We start from the raw sequence: 16,314 nt of genomic DNA, 5'->3' as shown, positions 1-16,314 counted from the left end.
AGCTTTTAATACCTGGTGTATAAATGGCGACCGGGTTTTGACTGGGAATAAATTAGAGCTGGGTATTGGGGCATTCCTTGCTTTATCCTTTTCTTAAAAAACAAAGCAAGAAGGAAACCCTCCTGCTTATTTGCCTCATATGAAACGCTTCTCAACACGCTCTCAGTGAGACAAACCTCGTCTGGAGAGAAAGCTTGCTCCCCACCCAAGCAGCCTCCACGCAGCTTACTGGGCTGAAATTGTGCACTTGAAGAATTTGACCACATTTAAATCTCTCCATGACTCTTGTCCACTCCCTTTTCCCTCTTCTCCTTCTTTTCCTTTGTGTACTTCTAATCTCTAATGTGCTGACCCGATGTGCTAAGTTTTCCATTGGAGCTAAGAGTAGAGAAACCACACCCTTCTCAGTTGTGTGAAAGTCGTGATGAGACAGATGCCAGAGGGGAAAATATACTGTGAACAAAATTGTCTTCACAAAAGACACAAAATGGAGATAATTTCATAGCGTGAAACGGGTCCAGTAACAGATGCGGGGCATGAATGCGGGGCAATCATATCAATATTTAAAATTTAGAAACTGTCTTAAAATTAAGGTGCTGGCTGCTAAGTTGCAATCCATTTCCAGCGATAGCATATTTCCATTAGAATTAAGTAGTAATCAATACACGGTGTTTATTGCTAGCAACTACGGCACCAAGGGAAGCAAAAGGTGCGTGCTCCGAACACAAAACCCTCTTCTGTGGTCACTTAGGAAGAGGAAGAAAAGTTCTACGGGCAGTCTGCCCTCCAGTCAGTGGCAGTGGCTGCAACGCCCTCACTGTGCTGTGTGCGACAGCCCCACCGGTTTACATCACGGAAGAGTCTGTGACACGGTCAAGGAAATACAGCTTCCCAGCTGAAGTCGGCCAAGCTGCTGTGAGAAAGCGAAAAAGGACAGGCAGGAACAGGGCCTTTTTGGTTTATTTTCAGTCGATGGGACTCGATAATAACGGTTTAAAGTAATTAAGGAGTGAGATCACAAATTGGGCTTTTAAGGGAAAGTGTTAAAAATTAACTCCATACTACAATGATATTAACAGACATGTCCCTGGAATTATGTCTTATGCAACAATAGTACGGATCACAACTATAAGAATTAAAACAAACAAACAAGCAAACAAACAAAATAACAACAAAAAACAAGCAATCTTTAGTGAGTCTGTATGATCATAACAAATGTATTTAATAATCTTAAATAAACTCTGATGGACTTTGATAGCCGTACTCTAACTCTAGACATGAGAAATGATTTTTTTAAAAAAAAAATCAGATCATGAAGGCCATTATTATTCAAAGGAATATGCTTAATTTTTAGATGATTTAAATTATTTAGGGGTCCTTTGCATTTTTTATTAGCTTTGCCTAAAGTTCTAACATTAAAGCTTTGAGGTTACATGCAATGAGGTTCTGGTTTTCCCTTATTTCTCGTCTTTGACTTTCACAAACTACAAACTAAGACTAGTGCTTCACTACCAGACGACTTCAGTCAGACCAAAGCATCTCGTGCACAGCCATCCACAAGAAAACTCGGGCCTTGGGAAGAGTAGCTCGCACACAAACACGCAGGCACAATTTACTAGCAGGCATCAGAGTAAGGGAAGCTGTGAGAAGATTTTCCTCAGAGCATCTGTTTCCTTTTCCCGGAACATTTAAAAAATGCTCTAATGCATCACAAAAGAGACTGTGGAACAAATTCATGGCTTTTAATATCAGTTTATTTATAAACTTTACAGACAGAGGTCACATGTAGTTTTGAAATTTCCATTCATCGAAATTGACTATCGAATGGAAGCTTGATTTAAAAACAGATGGGGGAACTCCGAAGTTCTCTAGGACGGCGGACATCAATGCTTACAAACCCCCAAGCCAGCACTGCATATTGCAAGAACTGCAGCCTGGACCTGCTTGCTTCCTGTCCCCTTACCACTTCCATTTTAGTTCTCAGGTCTTCAAAGGCAGCAAAGTCATGTCTGACGCTGTTCTGGATTTCTCAGATCCCTCCAAATACTCATCTCCCTTGAGCCCAGTCTCAAGCTTTGCCTAAAATAGGAGGGGGTAATGAATAGGGAGCACAAGCAGTCAGCAGGAAGGACTGCGGGCACTAGGCAGTCAGGGAGGACCTGGTCACTCTGTCCTGTGCTCTCCTTGCTCCTCACTGTTACCTGAGGTCTGTCCCTACCCCCAGGAAGAGTGTTCATCCCTAACCAGTCACTCTTGACTTCTAGAATTTGGTTTACTATAAATGGCAGTAACTGTGCGAGAGATTATTCACACACACCCCTTTACTCCTCTCAAGTCATTCAGTAGCCACAAGTAGTTCAGAAAACTTTTTCAATTAAAAAAATGGATATAAAAATCAACCTCCTTGTCCGAGCCAATATTCAGGCCCTTACACGTCCTTTCCTCACCCTCTGAAGTAATACACAAGAAAAACAATTGTCTGTGTCCTGGACAGCACTCAAGGGGAGATACAACAAACTCAAGAGATGCTTGTCTCTTAGTCTCAGGCCATGGTCTGTGGCTTGGCCTGCTAAGAGCTGCAGCCAGGAGCTCTTCTTCCCTGTGCTCCATTCTGTTTTACTCACTAGGACTGTACTTAGGAAAGGCTGCCCAACTCTGCGTTTGAGATGCCCTTCTTCTGCTGTCAGCACTTAAATGTAATTATTCAAAGTGGGATCATTTAATTAGAAAGGAAGAGAAATAGCAAGCACAGAGATGACAATAAAGAAGGAAGTGAAGTCAGTGGGCAGCCAAAGCCACAGGTGAGACAGCGGCCCCACTCACAGCAGCCATGCCGAACCTTCAGTTCAGGACTCAGGGAACGGGCTCAACAGTTATGTATATTGGCTTTGCTAGATTTAGTGTATAGAACAAAGTGACGAGAGCTGTCATGGCTTAAGCCTCGTGTGATTTAACTCCTTGGGAAAGCTCAAAGAGGAGGAAGAAAGTCCAAGGGAAGGAAGGAGTGACGGATGCTCCAGGCTACAGGTACTTGATCTGGGAAGTAGGAATGAACAGGGTATTCACCTGTGGAGGACAGCTTGCTTTATACCAACTAGACCTGTTTGGTCATCCGGCTGTCCTTGGCTATCAGGACAATGCAAAGTCATTCACTCTACCTAGGAAAGGAAAACACCGTGGGTGCCAGTCATGTAAATATTTCAAAGAACTCATCAGAAGAGAAATACACTATTATCTTCAACTATGAAGGATTTGATTTGATTCAATCCTTTGGTTAAATTTCAGAGAGACACTGTGAATGCTGGCTCCTCCTCTAATAATCTTTTTGCTCCCTATCCCACCACTCTGATCATAGATAGATAGATAGATAGATAGATAGATAGATAGATAGATAGATAGTCCTTTCTTTAAAAATTGCATCAGAAACCTTTACTGGGGAAGCCCTGTACAAGATACTTTGTATGTGTGTACTTACAGAGCAAGACTTCATGTTCATACTGACCAGCAGCTAAGTACCAGAGAGTCCCACAAAATTTCTTAAGACAAATTCCTACCTCAGAATGTTGCTATCAGTTACAAGATGATTTTATAACGTTTGGCAATTTTAAGGACTGAACAGTTTATAAGTAACATTTACACTGGCTTAAAACAACAACAACAACAACAACAACAACAACAGCAACAACAGCAACAACAACAACAGCTCTACCTAATAAGATCTATTCACCCAGAACAAATACCCGAGACAGAAGCAGTCCACTGCGCAGCCTTCTCTGGGGCTGCTTTCCATGTGCTCTGCTTATTACGGCTTTGACTAGGAGAGGAGCTGAATTCAGCTGTCTGCTTGTTCATGCATAGAGCGGTGCCTCCACATGTGTAAGCTGAGTGTGTGCACCTACTGTGTGCACCCCGTGAATCCCTCACAGTACTTCTTAGTACAATGGTACTGAATTCAGGGGAAGGGGTGTAGGTGCTGGACTTGGCCAAGTAAATTACTTCCTAGGACCTTGAGACAAGATTTCTGAGGATGCTCTTAGCAAGCAATTGGTCCTCTTCACTGGGGCTTTAGCATCTGGGCCCCTAACTACATCGACTGGAGTGCTGGGTTGGTCAGTTAGCGAGAGTGTAGGTGACTGTGGTCAGGAAGCAAGTGGCAAACAGAAGCCACCAGGGCTGTTGTGAGAATTGTAAAAAAGCACAGAGCACAGCAAACAGTAAAGTCAGCTATTATGAAATTGTTGTCACCCCATTGAACATGACAGGTGAAGACAGAGCAGTTTTATACAGACTGTACGGAGCTGGAAGAGGAAGGCAGAGTGTGGGGATCAGCTTATCTGTGGGAACCCCACCCTAGTCTGAGGAAGCTCTTGTAACTGGCCAGGGTTGGTGTTATTAATTTCCTTCTTTTGAGTACCCGTGTGACATCTTCCTCAAATGAGAGCTAACTTGCTGTTCGAGCTTCATGGGGCACCTGCTTTTACCCTAACAGGAGTCATATTTTTATATGAAAAGTAGAGGCCAATACACAGAAAAGACAAACACAGTATTACATTACCATTTGAGTAATGGGTAATAAAAAGGAAACCCCTCAAACCAAGGAGAGATTCCCGGGAGAACGGCGTCCGAAGTGAAGATGTTAAGGAAACACTTCAGGACTTGGGGAGAGGTCTGTCTCTGCGGCTTTGCCATGTGCACGACTGTTTGGTGTGCCCAACCCCATCCCAAAAGTTATGGGTTGAAGCTAAGCAAGGGTTTGGCTTGCTCAGGGTCTCCTCTCCTCTAAGGGGCCATAAAACGTCTGTGTTAACAGGATCATATGACTTGAGAAGACAGAGGGTAGAGGGTTTTTTGGTTTGTTTGCTTTTGGTTTTGGTTTTTTTATTTTTAAGCACAATAATTGCATTATAATTTGACCTGTGAAACTTTTTCTCTCAGGATTTTTCTTCACTGATCCCTTTTAACACGGGATGATGCTATGTAGCCCAGACTGGCTGGAACTTTTGTATGTTTGCCTCTGTCACAGGCAAGTACCACAACACTTGACTCTGAAACTCTCCGCAGATCCACCCAAGGTGAAAATCTACCCGGTAGGAGCAGGTTCTTCTGACATTGCCTGAGGGGAAGGAAGGCAGTGGGATGCTCTTAAACAGGAGTTACACGACTGCTCCCCGGGCTTTGGACCACCTGTGCCTCTCATTTGAAAGTCACACAACCTTGAACACAGGGCTAGCACAGTGCCATAGCTAGATTTCCAAGTCACCTACACTTGCGCTCGCCATACTTGGTAACTGAGACTCAGTGCTCCTGTTGATGCAGTCAGGGCCCAACTGCTAAAGCCTCAGTGAAGAGGACCGGCTGCTCATCAGGAGTGTCCTTGGAAAGCAGATGTCCTAGCTGTCTGAGGGTTTGGTTTCCGTGTTTCTGGATACAGAGATCAAATACCACCTTCCTCCCCCTTTCTTAAATCTTAAGTCTTGACCTATTGTAGGGCATCAAAGCAGTTCATAGGTAGTTACTGGAGACCATCTGCCCTGCGCCAGGCTGCACTACATCTCAGGGTTGTATCTAAGCAACAAGAGAAGACTCCACCAGTAAAGACAAACACTTGGAAACAACCAGAAGGGAGCCATGCTACTTGTCAGGGGCTAGGTCCAAAGTGTTTAGACACTGACAGAAAATAAAAAGGCCCACATGTACCTACTCTACCTACAGATGGTTGAAAAGTGATTTCCCCCCTATGATCCTATGTACTGCATGTAATTACCTGTAATTGAATCACAATTAGAATAATTAGCTTAAGACCAAGTATTCACAACAACTGCTGGACAACCGACACCGCCTTCAGTAAAAAAGTGTCACGTGCCGAAAAGTGGTCCAACTGGAATGGAGTGCGAGGTGGCTAAGCGCAAAGCCTACCGAAATGGGAGTCGTGTGTGATGCTTACTTCTCTGAATCGACTCAAATGACAGCCCTACTTCATGTCTTCACTGGGCTCGGAGGCCAGATGGCATTAGCGTCATTTACTTCACCTTGTTGTGCCTAATTACTACAATCAACACACTACTCTCCAAATTAATCATAACAAAGTAATTTCATTAGTAACACAGCAGGCTGTTGAATTATTAGCATCATAACAGTTTGCAAACAATTAAACTTTATTTGAACCTTAAAAATTTGCAGAGTGGAACATTATTGTAAGATCTAATGGCGACGGAGTACAAATTCAGTGCGGAGCAAACGATCAAGCAAAATGCCATATAAAATATGACTCACAATCACCTTTCAGAAAAATTAGCTCTCTAACTGTTCGTAGGAAAACAAATAAAAGCTATGCAAACATAATGAGAACATAACAATTAGCATGTTTTCTAACAAGCCGCGTTGTTTAAATTCACATTAATGATGTTATTATGATCTTGAGGAGAATGTGATGTACTGTCAAGGGTAGAGAGAAACTTCCTCACAGCACAAAGATGAGTTTACCGACTGAACAGAAAGGCACACGTGCAGCACGGGGAGCGGCAGTTTTTCTCATCTCTTCCAGATTTAAAGGCCTTTGGTTCCCATCTTCTCCCTCCCGTGTGTATTCGAGTTAAAAAAAAAGAACAAAGGCCAGAGGCTGTGGACAGAGGCAGCTTCTGTGCTGAAAACGTTGGCCATCAGTTGGCAAAGGACTCCCTCTCCTGGCTTAACTGGAAAAGGAGACACAAGCCTGCTTCCCGGCCGGCTGGCGTGGGGGAGGGGGTCCCCAAGTGTGTCCGTGTGCAGATGACAGCTGCTGCCATCTGCTGGCTCCTTAACTTAAAGGCACCAAACCTGTAACCACAGCTTTGCCTGTCACCGTACGGCTCGGTCGGCCTCTGAAAGGCAGGCCACTGAATTCATTTCTGTCTGCCAAATTTTGCCAAGATGATTTCAACCTATTTAGATGACACTTTAGTAGGAAATGGGTAACCGTACAAATGCAGTTTCTGAAAACTCGGACTATGTCTACCCGGGTCAACTTAAGATTTGTTTTTTCTTTTACTTTGGAAAATGAGGGATCACAGTATGTATAATATGACACAGTAAAATAAACACTCTTTACTATTGCCTGTAAATAGTGCAGAATTAAAAAATATTATTGGCCTATTTTCATTCCCACCTGAAAAGTTAAGCTTAAGTGAGGGCCTGCTAAAGATGATTCAAGAGTAGATTCCATTTACTCCAAAATATCTAGTCACTAGTGCGTTTAATACAGAGTAAGGCTATCGTGGCGTCTCTAGAGGTGATTGGGAATGCTCTGACTTTAACATTAATTGAAAGACCACTGTCAGGATTCTGCAAACCTTACCCTTGCAGCAACAAGTAGTATCAGACAGCAGGTCGGCCTTCGCTTCCCTTCCCCTGCTGGGACCCGTTACCATTCTTTTCAGTTTGGTTCAGAGACCTCACAGGAACTTCCGCCAGGGCTGCTGTTAGGCCGGGACTGCGACAGTGCGGCCAGGAAGAGTCAGAGCGCTCAGAGTACCTGGCGCGCCCTCGGACTCTGAAAACATGCTCAAGTTGTTTATACCATTGTATTAGTGGTAAAATGGGGTTTCTTATGAATCTTTGATTTCATTAAATTTAAATAAAATTACATTAGGAAACACTGACAAGCTCATCATCAAATTAGGATACCCAAATGCTTTCGGAAACCCAGCTCTGGTTTGCTCTGTGCAGGGGCTGACAGCAGGCTGCCACCATCCCTCTATCCGTAATGCAAGCGATTGTTTTCTCTTTCTTACCTAGCAGTAGGTAAACCTGTGAGTCCGTACAACTTCTTTAATGAAAACATGTTATTACTCTAGGAAGAATAAAGTACCGAGCTAAGTCATCTATACAGCTTTAAAGAAGTCTTTATTATTGACTCAAAATGTACAAAGTTTAGGAAATTATATGCGGCACTCTAAAAGTAACCCAGTGACTACGAGAAACAGCAACCTTCAGTGGCGGCTTCAATGACTAAGATTCAGATACAATCACAATGAATTCCCCATACAAACCAGTGGGTTAATTAAAACTCATTATTATCTGCGAAACAGCAACAGGCCTTATCTCTGCGGTTTGTCTCTAATGTAACCCATCACTGCTTGTTTAATCTGATGTCAGGAGCTTTAGTGAATGACGACACAGGACGACAGCTGAGGCAGGAAGGTCTCCCAAAGGAAGGTGGCTCTGGGCAGTCAGTTTTCCAAAGCGCTTGCAGATGGACAGACTTCTGTGCCGGCAAAAGGGGAAAGCTACATTTAAGTTTTGTTTTCTTCAGTAGAAATGTTGATTTATTTCTCCTGCTTAGGCAAAAAAACAAAACAAAACAAAACAAAACAAAAACATTCTTAGCCAAACAAAAGTGAATATTGCTCAACAGGTTTCGTTTAATTTCTTCAGGAAGCCCATAGAGGTGGCATTTCAGTTGACAGGAGGAGGTTTGCGAACATAGCTGGCTGTTATCAAAGGAACGTTCTCTAAATAATCCGTTCACTTCCAAAGTAAATTCTCTGGCATTATTTTTAAAAATTAAAGCTGAAGCAAAACAAAATAAAACAAAAACAAAAACAGATTTGGGGCACCACACTTATGCTTTCAGAAAACTACAAAGACTTAAAAAGGCAAAGACTCAAGGAAGAGAGCAAGAACAGAAGAGCTATTACAGAATATTGGATTAAAATGTACTTACCCAGACTCTCAAATATCATACATCTCCATTAGGTAGGCTTTAGGCACCAAGCCAATGGCTCCCTGCATTTCTCCTACCCACCAGCCATATCTATTGTATTCCTAATTGAAAACAATATGCAGTATTAACCAGGAGGTTGGGGTAAGCACAGTATTGTTTGTATGCAACTTCTTAGAAATGTTTCTTTTTATAAAGCTACCAGTGCTGGAGCTGCAAACGGAAACATTTTCATCTTTTATGTTTTTGGACAAACCAAACCAAACTAAAAGAAACAAACAACAAAAATCCCCCAAACAAACAGAACAACAAACAAACAAAAAGAAACAGAAAATGAAGCGAAACCCGTTGCTGTTAGCATGTATTTACATTACTGTACAACATAAAATGTTTTCATTACTGGGCAGACTGCAGAAAGCAGTCACTCAGGGAAGAGCGTGGGAAATGAGTGTGGCAGGAGCTAGTTTCTGGGGTTCCCATTCTCTCCAGACAGTGAAGCCTCGGGTACCCCAGAGGAGCACGTGCCTTCAGGCAGCTTATCTGTCTAGCAAGGATGAAAGTCACTTGTGGGGATAGGAGGGCACGAGAGCAAACCAGTAAGTCCTAATTAAACTTAAGTAGTTTGGAATTCAGGGGGGCACCCCTTCTTCAGAAAATCTAGTCCATTTAAAGCTGATTTAAGTGGAGAATAGGAAAATACTAAAATTAAAAATTCACGAACACCAATGCAAAGTAACTCGCAAACGGATTCCCTGAACATAATATCCCAGAGCTTTCACTGTCTCTCCGATCCTGGGCTGCCTGAACTTGGGAGGAAAGTTGAAGGTGTGGGTCGGTCTGCTCGCAGAAGGAGGATCAATAGGAAACGAAAGTCCCTCTGGTTTGAAAGGCACAATATCACTCTGTGAACAGAGTGACTGATGAGGTGCTCTGCAGGTTACAATGTGAGATAAACAAACCTGGCCCTCCTCTTCTCTCCTCCATTCCCCACTGACAGACACACCATTGCTTTAGGCACTGTGAACCCTCCTTAACCGGCCTCTGTCTGCCAGATTGACTAATGGATTTTTATCTCAAATTTATTTATGTTTAGTGAGATACAAACAAGTAAAATGAATTACAAGTTTCAAGAATAATATCTTCCAAAAGCAATACTCTGCACAAGCATTAAGACCCAAATTTAATTTTTCATATAAGATAAATTTTTAAAATCAATCCCCAAAGTAATTCAATAGGTTATGATTTTCCAACGTCTGAGTCATAGATAAATGTGCATATATGCACGCTGAGTTATGTGCAGGGAAGGGAGGGTTGATAGACATGCAGACTTAACATTCATATTGATTTGTATGCTATTGACCACTGCAAGGAAAATTATGCTATTCTTCAATACAAATGTAGCAACATTAGCATGTATGTATTGACAGACAGTCTACCTATAAATTAAAAGATAAAATCTATGAGTGCTTTTAAAGTGGTGGGCAGTAGCAGAATTAGGCTTATTCAAAGAACAAAGGGGAAGGAGAGGGGGCAGAAAGGTTCACCCCGTCCGTATTTCTTGTTCTAATAAGAGTACAGCTCTGATTCTTGAGGGGGTGGAATCAAGGTGTTCAGTGTAAAGCTCACTGATAGTGTGAGGAAACTGTAACTTTAGTGGACAAAACTGTCTAAGCAATGAGGGCTCAGTCCAGAACTCAGCCATGACGCGCGTCATCTACACAAGGCACATTTATGAAAAGGAGTATCAACTTACTGAAAACTAGACTAGCAATCACAGTACCTGGAAGGCACCTGGGAAAATTGCCCTTTTCAGTTTTTAAGGCAATGAATACAATTGGAGCCCAATGCTTAACAAAACAAAGATACTTTACAGATCAAAGGTCTGCACTGTGAGACATCAGCATGGATTCATGGGGTAAGTCTGGGTGGGAGTGAAAGCTTTTACCCAATATCAGCCTTAGATTTTCCCCTCAGCTGATGAAAACAGAAGAGCAAAGGGTCTAGCCAGCCATTAGGAGACACAGAAAGCACCCAGTGGGAGGGCAGATCACGACCTGAACCTGCAGCCAAGGAATGGCGCTCAGCCTGGGAGCCGATGGCAGCTCAGAGAACTTTATAATATCTACTTTGGCTATAATCAGCACTGTGGACTAAGGACCTATTATTACTCCCCAAAGAGCATAAATCCTCAAATTAAGATAAGAGGTTTTACTTGAGAAAGTCGGGTGCTCTGTGTGGTCCAGAGGTAAGGGTAATTAGCTAGAATGGACAGTAGCAGGCGGTAGAGAGGAGCTTCCTCAGCTGGAAACAGATCCCTTACACGGAACATTCCAGAGAGAAAGAAAAATGTTACAATAAGTAATCCTAAGTGCTTCACTTAATTTAAAATAATCCCCAAATGTATGAAGTACATACCTCATGAAAGTACTCTAAAATATCGGATCATATTCAGAAAATGGTAAGAATAAAAATCAGAATTATTTCTGACTTTATATTATAAATAATTCCACATAATACTCCTGTGTGAAATTAAGACATAAGATAAAATATAGCGAGACAAAAAAATCTCGAAGGCAGATTTACAGCTGTGCACTGCAGCTGTCAAGAGTACGCCGAAGACTGCAAACAGGAGCATTCCTCGCACCCTCCGCCATCCTCAGCACGGGCCTCTTGAGCAACATGAATCCCAATTAAACCATCTGCATCCCATAAATGGGGATGAAAATGTTCCTTGGACTATAACAGTTTTCTAAACTTTAGCCTCAAGATTCAACATCATGCAAGGTTTCCTTCCAAAACAGAAAGCTGGCCTCTTTGCCCCAAACATATGTGATTACGAATGACAGATCGCTTAACGGTTGGAAATAATGCCATCGATAAATACCGTGTTGTCTTAAGTCACAGATGGATCATTTAAAAAACACCCCTCAAACCTTAATAATAAAGGAGAGAGAGAGAAGGAGAGGGGAGAGAGAGAGAGAGAGAGAGAGAGAGGCCCATACCAGACTGCCATGTGGGCCCTGACAGGTCGGGAAGCATCGCGTCATCTGACTGCTCTCAGGATCTCAGGTACGAGGTCTGCCATCTGGCATCCTTCACCCTACTTGGCTCCTACCATCAACTGAAATGCTAACATAGGCAAGTGATTGTACCTCAGGAGGACTGATAAAATAATGAAGAGTCCTTTAATCTACAGGAAACCATTTTAGTCAATTTATAAGAAATATTGCATCCCTTTGTAGGACGTGTAATTATTTTCTATTAATCATGTGCTATAAAGCTACATTGTGTGGTTATTCTGTTATCACTGGAAGAGGCCTGCAGTCAGCTTCTGACAATGTGAGGTAATTACTGACACAAAGCTGCGTTCTCCTCCCGCAGCAATGCTATCAAGATGCAGAGGTGCCGTGATGCTCACTGTATAAAAAGAGCCCTCAGAAGGAATTCGCTATCTGAGAAATGGATGGCTTCCAGGCAAAATGTAACAGGGCAGTCCAAGAGGCGAGCCCCAAAGTCCAATCCCCCTAATAATTCAGGAAATAATAGGAGGATGGCAAGGAGCCTTGCAATCTGACTCCCACGGCACAGCTGCCAAACCTCTGAAGTCGTCTTATTTGTTTATAGCTGGTATTTATTTACTGGGCAATAAGGAGATTGTGCAATAAGGCTGGGGAAAGGACCAGTTTTGATGAACACAACAGTAAACACATGTTCACATCTGCTTCTTAACTCAGCCTTCCTCTCTGCTGGTGCATCATTCTACACTTGAATAAGATCCCCAAATTCACTTGAATCCCTTTGTGTGCTCGATCCTGCTTCCTTGAGTACGTTAATACCCTTTCTGCAAACCGGATGAACAACATCTGCTTCACAGAAACCTGAAGCACTGGCAGGGTCTAGGGTCTCAGTCCCTTACTGCCATGTTTGAAGGCAACAGGTGCTTCAAGTGCTGGGCAGTCTCTATGTCCTTTGTCTGAGCATACATCCATGCTCTAAAACATGCGAGCCCCTGTGAAATGAAAGCAATTTCATCCACAGACTATTATTATGCACAGAGAATTTAAGAATCAGTGGATTTAACATTTATTTTCCACATATGGTAATTATGCCATGTAAAACAGGTAAAAACTAAGTTAATATTTTAAACATATAAAGACTTTCTTCAAGGTTATCTCCTGTGTGTGTGTGTGTGTGTGTGTGTGTGTGTGTGTGTGTGTGTGTGTGTGTGTGTGTGTGTGTGTGCGTGTGTCTTTTTCTACAACTGCACTGAATTCACAACAGCTGTGGGTCCAGATCGCTGGTTTCTCATTTAGAACTCAGGTGTGACTGAGTTCCTCCAATTCACAGAATTCTTTTTTGTTTTGCACCGTCCACTCCATTTAATAGCAGGAGAAACATGGAGAAGTAAAAATTTAATTTTCCTAACAAATTTATTTTACATCTCAGACACACTGAATTCAAATTTTTACAGTAAAAAATTACAATGCTATCGACCAACATGGCCATTCTGCCTGATCCTTCACTGACATGTTGGGCAAGCAGAGACTCAGAGTGAAGCTCAGTAGAGAGGACTGGAGTGTCAGGGTTTGTCACCTGCCAATCCACATCTCCCTGACTGCTCCTGGGTTCACCTATGCCACCGTGTCCAGCTGTCGCTGCTCCAGTGCAGGCCTCTGTGTGCCACCTGACTGTGAGTGGCTGAGAACTGTCTGCTTCAGGGCCATATGGCTTGGCTTGTGTGCTGAATCATCTGACCCACACTAACACATCTCACCTCAAACTGAGCTTTTCTTCCTCAGTGCATTTCACACACCTCAGTTTTATTTCCTCAAACAGCAAAGAACAAACTATCTGAGCTCAGAGTGTGGCCTCGCTCTCTTCTCCATGCCGCTGATACTGCATATGGAATAGATGCTCAGTGCGTTAGACACTGGAAACTACCCAGACCCATGCTCACACTGGATGGTGCACCACGTGACCAACTTTGAAAAGACATTTAATTTCTAATAGGAATACACTTTTCTTCATACACACACACACACACACACACTCACACACACACACACACACACACACACACACACACACACACACACACACACACACACACACATATATATTTAAGAGTTATTTGGCAAACACTTGTTCTGATCTATGCACACAGTGAACCTGGGCAAGCTGAAGCACGGGGCTCCTGCCTCTGGTTGGCTAGAGTTTTCCACAACACCCATGAGATGCTTTGTCTAAAGAGCTTCCACCTTATCTTTAGAAGGAAAGGTCTCTGTCTCCTTTGGAACAAGGTGCTTCCATTTTTCTGAAGAAATAAGTTAAGTAGGACTAAGCACTGACAGCCCTGCCTGAGAGGGGAGGGGGTGCAACATCTCGGGAGGCGCCTGTGGGGTAAGCTCCTTTTCGCCTTGTAATACTTCTATTCTTACCAAGACTATAATAACTCAGCTTCATACTTCATACAAATCAGTAAATCGAGTTATTATACACTTGAGTCTTTGTAGAAGACCTTAGTTTTACACACACACACACACACACACACACACACACACACACACACACACACACACACACACGAATGCAGGTTCTAGAGGTTCCTGTGAGAATGTGGCTTTTCAAAGCAGACAGTGCTGGGCAAAGTCAGGGCTCTCCTTTTTTGACTGAAGGGAACCTCAGCTCCCTAGCTCTTCTGTTCTGAGCTCGGTTACCAGGGAGCTCAGGCTGCAGGTACAAGTCTGGCTGTAGACGCTTTCCAAGATGATGATGGTGGGAAGCCTCAACGGGTGAAGCTCCTCCATCCTTGGTCTTTATTTGGTTGCTCTGATTATGTCGAGCCTTAATTTCTTCCCTTGTAAAGTAAGGGCTTGTACTAACATTCTCCTAACTTTGTGATTCCATCATCTTCTTATGAAGCCAGAATTCTTTCCTATTTTTTAAATATAATTTAGCAAATGCATTTAAAATACTTGTCATTATATGAGATACTAGCTAACTACAAAATACTTCACATCAGGAAGCTCAGAATGAAATTAGCAAAGAAGGAGGGAAATAGGAAAGGTGAGGGAGGAGAGACATGGGGGGGCACAGGGGAGGGGAAGGGAGGAGAGACATGGGGGGAAGAGAATGGGGGAGGGGAGGAAAGATACAGGGGGTGGGGGGGAGCTGATCTTAACACTGACCACTAAGTCACTCTTGGGGAAGCGCATGAGTCTATGGTGGGGTTTGCAGTTTTATGTAGAAAAAAACATCAGGCAGGTGGAGAGTCCAGATGGAATGAAAAAAGGAATACAGAGCCTGTGTGAAGAGTTTAAAGGAAAACGTCTGTTTTTCAGGGAGAGCAGGTGTGGCTCACCCAAGGCACAGGAGGGAAGGTAGTGGGCAAACTGGGTTGGAAAGGACAGTTTGGGTGGTTTCCTTGTGCCCCTCTGACTATCAGGGCTATCCTCTACTGGGGAACAAGGTTTATGGCTAACAGACAAAAAAAAAAAAAAAAAAAAAAAAAAAAAAAAAAAAAAAAAAAGCAAAGACTTAAGTACTTCTTGAATGAACAGGTAATTGTGTAGTTTGGTCCCAGTTCCCTAGAACCCTTCTAAGACACTGCTCTCTCTCTGCCTTCCCTCTGCTCTGCACACTCTCAGCCCTAGACCACTGTTCATTAGTACTTTCTGTTTCTCAGGCTCCTTGTCTCTGCCACCCAGCTCGGATCCTGGAAGGAAGCCACTCAAAGCTTCTCTGGATCCAGCTCCAACTAGTACTCTACACAGAAAGTGTTTACTATGTAGCTGTTGATCAAAAAAAAATATTAAAATTCATTAATTAAGAAAACCAACCAACTAAGTTGTTTAGAACGGGTTGAGATACTTAAAATTAATGTTTTGATACAAAAAATCAAAAGGTAACCTCTTAACTGAGGGTCCACACAGTGCCAGCACTGCAGAAGATTTTAGGGAGGGCCAGCATTGATTCCCGGAGATGGCCCGGATTAGTTGTGTCTGTGGGTAGCCTCCACAGAAACGTTATCGGGCATGGACTTCCTGTAAGGCTGAACCACAGATATGCTCCATGAAGTACCATGCAAAGCGGGTGCAGAGCAAGCGTCTACAACACTGCCATGTTCCTTCACCTCTGATCAATTTCTTTCCCTTTCCAATAATTATGAAAGCAAAATACCAGAAGCCTAACGACAACGAAGCAGAGCACTTCCAAAGCCTCTGCCTTGCACCTCCAACTCAGCACAGCCTGGGTGGCCTGGGAGAAAGAAAAGCTCAGGGAAGGGCGCCCCATCAACTGGTCCGTGAGCATGTTTGTGGGACATTACTGATGGCTCCCTACATACAAAGGCCCAGGCCACTGTGGAGAGGAACCGTCCTTAGGCAGGTGGGTCTGGGCTGGGTAAGAAGTGTAGCAGAGCTTGATCCAGTGGGTGAGCCTGCAAAAGCGGCCTTTCTGGGTTCTGCTTCAGTTTCTGCCCCAGCTTTCCTAAATGACGGACCTGGAAGTGTGAACTGAAAGAAAGCCTTTTCAACACATTCTTTTTTGTTCAGAGTGCTTAAAAGGAAGTAACAAAAAACAAACAAAAGGGATCTGATATTGCAAAAGAGTAAGTA

General features: G+C 43.1%; 1 protein-coding gene across 1 annotated transcript in view; it reads right to left on the bottom strand.

Moving 5' to 3' along the window:
* Nucleotides 1-6,137: 6,137 nt before the first annotated feature.
* Nucleotides 6,138-16,314, bottom strand: part of Skap2 (src kinase associated phosphoprotein 2) — a 180,090-nt gene continuing 169,913 nt past the window's right edge. The window contains exons 12-13 of the mRNA XM_032906515.1: nt 8,702-8,802; nt 6,138-8,312 (exon numbers count right to left, since the gene is read on the bottom strand). Coding sequence (XP_032762406.1) covers nt 8,710-8,802 — 93 coding nt within the window. The 3' untranslated portion in view covers nt 6,138-8,312; nt 8,702-8,709. The remainder of the gene's footprint in view (nt 8,313-8,701; nt 8,803-16,314) is intronic.

The sequence above is a fragment of the Rattus rattus genome, chromosome 6 (genome assembly GCF_011064425.1).
Source record: "Rattus rattus isolate New Zealand chromosome 6, Rrattus_CSIRO_v1, whole genome shotgun sequence".
NCBI lineage: Eukaryota > Metazoa > Chordata > Mammalia > Rodentia > Muridae > Rattus > Rattus rattus.
The sequence above is the reverse complement of the archived record's forward strand: the minus strand, read 5'-3'. Positions and strand labels throughout refer to the sequence as shown.